At 37.1% G+C, this 6776-nt stretch overlaps 1 protein-coding gene across 1 annotated transcript; it reads left to right on the top strand.

The window, feature by feature from the left end:
* Positions 1-6776, top strand: LOC127974965 (metalloreductase STEAP4). Its single transcript, XM_052578606.1, has 5 exons — positions 1-298; positions 768-1222; positions 2914-3441; positions 4375-4539; positions 4825-6776. Exons 2-5 carry the CDS (start codon positions 770-772, stop codon positions 5098-5100), a joined length of 1422 nt encoding a protein of 473 aa, XP_052434566.1. The 5' UTR covers positions 1-298; positions 768-769; the 3' UTR covers positions 5101-6776.

Below are 6776 nucleotides of genomic sequence, written 5' to 3'. Positions count from 1 at the left end.
CAGACCCTTACAGGCAAGAAACAGCCTCAGTCTCACAAAGAAACGCCAGTGGGTAAAAGGGAAATTGCAGAAGAACTAAAGAAGAAGAGCAAAAGCTGGTTTTGATGATACACCACACTGCCAAACAGCTTTTGGGGATATGACGATAGTTATTGGCACAGGCGATTCAGAACTGATGTAGTAAAATCACACTCTTAGACAGTGATTTCAACAGTCAGGATCTGACTCTACAAGAGGTCGGTGGATTTTTCAGAGACTTGCACAAATTCCTGAATATTTATTTCTCGCATCTGTATTGGTGAGTATTTGTTGATTCATTCTGAGCTCATTTCATTTCATTTCATTTAAAATCATTTAATAGAATTTGCTAATCCTTTTCTTCAAGGTGTTTTGGGATTATTTAGGTTTTAGTTTTTTTTACTTTAGGTTATGATGTATGATGTATATTTTGCATTATATCAGCCTATGTACTTTTGAAGTAGAAAAATAAACCATAAATTAAACGGTGCACCCAAATGTGCTATGTGCAGACCATAATTACATTTAATTACATCGCCTGTGGTGGCCAAGAAAAAAAAAAAAACAGAAAACAAGCATTTAAATCACTCAAGCAGAAATATAATCATCTACAGCCACAGCACTTGTACCAAATCTGAAATTCAAAATCTAAATGGTGTTCTTTTAGTACACTATGTAATAGCAATTACTTGTGTTTTTAACTGAACTTTTAGTTTCTTTATATTGTGTGGTGTCTCTTATTTTTTTAGAAATGAATTCGGACTCGGTTGCAATGACAGATCTCAGTGGAAAGATGTATAAACCGGAGACAGTGTGCATCTTTGGAACAGGTGATTTTGGACGCTCACTGGGGCTCCGTTTGCTCCAGTCAGGTTACAGTGTTGTATATGGATCCCGGGATCCTAAAAACTCTCTGTTGCTGCCTAAGGGGTCAAAGGTCATGACTCATGCAGTAGCGGCATGTGATGCACATGTGGTATTCGTGGCTGTGCAGAGGGAGCACTATGGATTTTTGAGCTCCCTGGCTTCAGATCTTGAAGGAAAGGTGCTGGTAGATGTCAGCAATAATCTCAAGAGGGGTCTTTACCCAGAATCCAATGCAGAATACCTGAGCAGGCTGGTTCCAAGGGCGATGGTAGTTAAAGCCTTCAACACTATCTCTGCCTGGGCACTGCAGTCTGGAGGACTAGATGCAAATAGACAGGTAAAACACACACATACACATAAACACAATTCAGTCAGGTGGACAGAATAAAACATAAAAATCAATGTAAACAAGCAAATAAATGTTTTCATGTTTCCACAAATTCACAAAAATAAACACATTTTGTTCAGACGAAGCAATCAAAGAACTGTAAAATGAGTGAGAGAAAATAATTAACACCAAATTTCTTATGCATCAATCTCCAAATTTTATACAACGTTGGTAATAATTTAAGCAACAAGAGACAAAGCACAGAGAAGCTGTTTGAACAGAGTTGTTTCAAATTTTAAACAAACTATCACACAAAACAGCCTTGAATGGAGGTGTTTGTATGAGTGTGTCATTATAGTATGAACAAAAAGACAAATCAGACATGAGAAATGGCATACCGCTGCACTTCATATTGTACTTCAGTTCTACTGCGAGGCAGCTGGATGACATATATCAATCAACAAAAAAATTACAGCTTCTCTCCAAAGTACAAACGTGCCATTAATGCCTGTATAACGCATGTCTGTGTCCATGTCATAATGTTCATTGTTCGTGAAATGAGTCTCCCTCTTAGCGATAGAGTCTTTTTGTAGGAAAGCCATATTTACATCAGCAGGTGGTGGTTGAGAAACTGGCCAGATGGAATCTGAGCTCTGGCAAACTATTATTATCGCTGTGTTAGTGCGTTTGTTCTCTGACACCTGTTTGTGTGTTTCTCAATAAAAATGAATAGTCACGCCCGGCCAAGCAGTCTATTTGTTATTATTTCTCATTTTGATTATAATTTTTTTTGTTCTTTTTTCCAAAGGCCAACTGTGACAACATATTGTATTGTTCAGGCTCACGCTGCACATTGCTGTGAACTAAATTTAATTCCCAGAGGATATTTCACTGCTGTCTGATACTATTAAAGAAGCATTATGTTTCAAAAGGTTGTATAGGTCAACAGAATGGCAACTACAAAAACAATCAAACCACTTGAAAATAATTTGCTGCATGAGTTGTTTTTGTGGTAACACTTTACAATAAGGTTCTCTTTGTTAACATTACTTAATGCATTAGGTTTAATGAACTATCAATGAACATTTTGAACCACATTTATAACTATTTAGAATGTGTATAAATACTATTGTTCATTGTTAATTCACAATACATCAATGTCTGTTTAAATGAATCCTAGAAATTAATTAATATTTGTCGCAATTAGCATTATCCTAGATTAAATATGCACTACATACAAGAGTTTCTGACTATGACGTAACAAAGTTCCATTACAAAAAAAAAATAAAAAAAAATCGATGATCGAAACTGCTCCTACCCCATTATCTGTGACAAGCCTACAATAATGTTTTTGTGCAGTCGGGTCAGATTTGCAGACCAAAGTTCTGTAGCAGTGCACCTAATTGTGACTTTAATGTTGATTTCTAAATATAGTCTACTACTACTTATTCTTAATTCATACTCGATAACAATAAATTATCTAATATTAATGTATGCAACTGCTAACTAAAATAATTGATACTTTAACTTTAAATAACAACTTTTCATGCTGTAGAAGTAATGTTCATCATTATTTCATGTTAATGCCATTGCATTAACTACCATCAACATTTTTGTAAATAGCAGATTTAAAATGTAGGCCTACACAAAATATGACACAGTTTTCGATGACACTGTTTTTTTTTTCTTCATTTGTTTAGGTGCTTCTCTGTGGAGACCATGCCGATGCTAAACAGCAAGTGGTGGACATTGCTCAAAGTCTTGGTTTCACTGCACTGGACAGAGGCTCCCTCCGAGCCGCGGCTGAGTTAGAAGATCTGCCCTTGCAGCTCTTCCCTCTCTGGAGACTTCCTCTCAACATCGCCATTTGTTTAACAGCCTTCATATTCTTCTATGTACTCACAAGGGATGTTATCTATGAGCGTGTTACCAACGGTAAAGACAACGCTTTTCGCATTATGATCTCGCTGGCCAACAAGGTCTTTCCCATCGTCTCTCTGGTGATGCTGTCCCTCTGTTACCTGCCGGGTACATTGGCTGGATTTCTGCAACTTTATAACGGCACTAAATACCGTCGCTTCCCTGATTGGTTGGATCGCTGGATGCTGTGTAGGAAGCAGCTGGGTCTGTTAGCACTGGCCTTCGGTTTTCTACATGTTCTCTACACTTTAGTTATACCTATCAGGTATTATGTACGCTACAGGACAAATGCCTACGTTATTTCACTGGTAAGTAGAATATTTTAAGAACACTATTTTAAGATGGGCAGCTTTTTAAAATCAATATGAAGTCAAAATTAACTTTCCAGAAATCAAAACAAACACCTTTCCCTATTTATGTTATAGGCCTACATAGGGTATTATTGGTATTCCTGTGAAAATTGCTTTATTCTTTCCTTTTTTTGGGGGGGGGGGGGGCGATCATGATGGGGTAGCCTAGAAATCTTTTAGGTAGGAGAGTGTTTTTTTTTTTTCAACAGTGTTTCTTAGAAATCCCTTACTGCACCTTGATTCCCCAAATTTCTAAAAATATAATGCTCTTAATCCAATCCTGGCTGACCTCAAGACGTATATGGAACGCCTACTTTTTAAGATCCAACAAATTCACAAGTTCATCAAAATAAGTCCCCGTCTTAATTTATTTCTTGTTTAAGATCCTGTTTCACTAATAAATAATGTCATATTACTAAAGTAAATTGAGTTGCAAATGTTGTTTGATGACTTTACAAATTCTAGTAAACTACAGGTAACAGCTATAAAAAAAAAAACTGTGACACACACACAAAGTAACAAAGTCATTTATGTGTGTCATGGGGAAGTCGTGGCCTAGTGGTTAGAAAGTTTGACTCCTAACCCTAGGAGGGTTCGAATCTCGGGCTGGCAATATCACAACTTAGGTGCCCTTGAGTAAGACATCGAACCCCCTACTACTCCCTGGGTGCCGCAGCATAAATGGCTGCCCACTGCTCTGGGTGTGTGTTCACTGTGTGTGTGTGTGTGTTTTCACTGCTGTGTGTGTGCACTTTGGATGGGTTAAATTCAGTTTAATTCATGGGTTATGGGTCACCATACTTGGCTGAATGTCACTTGACATCACAAAACTTGGACACTGACCTAGAGATAAATCTGAGGAACTAACTCATGTTTTGTTTTGTTTTTCAGGTAAAAGATAATAAAACCTATGAGTTTGACAACACAATGTCCTGGCGTTGTGACTCTTACTATTCCATGGGAATTCTTGGGTTTGGGCTGTTTGTCCTACTAGGAATTACATCCCTTCCATCTGTGAGCAACTCCCTAAACTGGAGGGAGTTCCGTTTTGTACAGGTATTACATTGTCAGTCTGTGGAAATGCATAAATTTGAGTGTCACTGAAGATTATTTTACTAATAAGTTTAGAAAGCGTAACACAATATGGACAATGCTGTTGGTTTTTTTGTCTAGACTGAGAGCTGAAGTCATGTCACCTTTTTTTATATAGCGCTTACAGTATCAAAATAGGAAAATAGTATGTCAATAGTGGGCACTGAAAACACAGTATTGATCAGAACAAATGTATCCAGAATTCTTCACACATTGACAATGATTGATAAAATAATTTTTCTTTCACAGTCCAAACTGGGCTACATCACCCTGCTGCTGTGTACCGCTCACACATTTCTGTATGGCTGGAACAAATTTCTGAGACCTGCGTCATATAGGTGGTGGATGCCTCCAGCATACATGTTGTCTCTGGTGGTCCCTTGTGTGGTTCTGATTCTAAAGCTAATCCTGATCACTCCATGCATAGACCGCAGTGTCACCCGTATCCGTCAAGGCTGGGAGAGGCAGGGCAAAACTTCAGCAAATGGCAGAGACACAAAGACAAACTATCCACTCATAGCGTAGCCATCTTTTAACTGTATGAAAACGGTGTGTTGGACTTGCCCTGAACTCTTCTGCTGAAAATTAGTTTAAAATGTTACAAGGAAAAAGTGCAGAGAACTATCACTTAATTGAGCAACTGACTTGAGACTCGATTTCTATACTTATATTTTGACTGTCCCATACTGTTCAGTGACTTTTTTTCTACAGGTTACAGTGTTACACCAGTAGGTGATGACATAGCAGTTGAACCAGTCTCATTAAATCAACAATCTGTTAAAACACTTCTTCATTTTGGAACAAAAAAAGTTATCCTCTTTATGAACAAGTCATTGCAGTCACTAAACTGATTCATTCAAAACACATTTACTGAACAACGCACAATTCTGCTTTGGTTTTGTCTGGATTTGATCTTGCTGGCAGAGGCTTAGACTTTAGTCTTGACCTGGACTTGTGACAGAGACTTGAGAACATCTCTGCTCAAGTGTATGGAAGCCCTGTTGAGAGTTAGAGAGAGTTTGATTTCTCAGTACTCCTCACAACTGCTGAGCGGCAGTTTCAAATTACAGTAAACCAACCGTGGGAAATTCTTTGGAGCTTATCCTCCAACTCACACTGGTCATTACATCTCACATGATCTCACATTACTCTATAACCTACCAATTGCATTTAAGGCCTCTTTACACTTGGGGCATACTCACAAATGCATATATATGTCTTGACCATATATATATTAATAGTGGATCAAAACATAGCCGATCCTTATCGTCTGTGTTCATGTTGGAATTCGTCTATACCCTTTAAAGAATACAAAGGCAGAAATGGTGGGGCTTTTATTAGAGGACACTTTTCTGTATTGTATAAAGCACTTGTCTTTTTTATTACCTGCTTCCTCTGGGCTATTTCCTCTCAAGAGCCTCCCAGCGGTCTTTTCCCTTTAGATATTATCGATCCAAAACTGAGCAGCAACTTACTTCTTGATCTGTCTCTAGATCTAGGCTTTCCTGTCTGCGGGAAAGCTCATCTTTCTCTCTCTTGTGAAGTATAAAGGAGCTGTCAATCACATCAGCATTCACCTTCACTGGTGGATGGCCCTATCTGTACAGTGCTTTTATGAAGAATTGCAAGCTGCAAAGAGTGTAGCTTAGACCAAAATAGCCTGGCTCATTTTGTGACAAATATAACTGAAAATCTGTAGGCGCACCTTTGAAGAAAACTAATAACTTCACTTATTCTGAGCACAACAGCACAACCAACTCTGAGTCTGTTTATCAATGAATATTGGATATTCACTGATTTTGATTTTATTTTTGTATTATGTGTATCAAATAAATACGTAAATGCATAGCATTTCTTACATTTACACTTGCATTAATAAAATTTTTTTTTTATTAATTTGCATGGATGTTTGAAAGGATGGTTTCTGATTTTATTTTTGTATTATGTATATCAAATAAAAACTTAAATGCATAGCATTCTGACATTTACACTTGCATTAATAAAAAAAATAATTATGATTTATATGCATGGATGTTTGAAAGGACCATCACCGGCATGAAAAATCATTCTGAAAATAAATTTCAAGTAAGATTTGATTGTATCTGTTTAGACAAATTGAGGAATACTTTATTGGTTTTGTTGATTGCTAGTACAATTTTTTACATTTTATATGTTAGATTTAATAAATACGATTAAATCTA

This window comes from Carassius gibelio, chromosome B16 (genome assembly GCF_023724105.1).
Source record: "Carassius gibelio isolate Cgi1373 ecotype wild population from Czech Republic chromosome B16, carGib1.2-hapl.c, whole genome shotgun sequence".
Taxonomy (NCBI): Eukaryota; Metazoa; Chordata; class Actinopteri; order Cypriniformes; family Cyprinidae; genus Carassius; species Carassius gibelio.
This window is presented reverse-complemented; position numbering and strand designations above follow the sequence as displayed.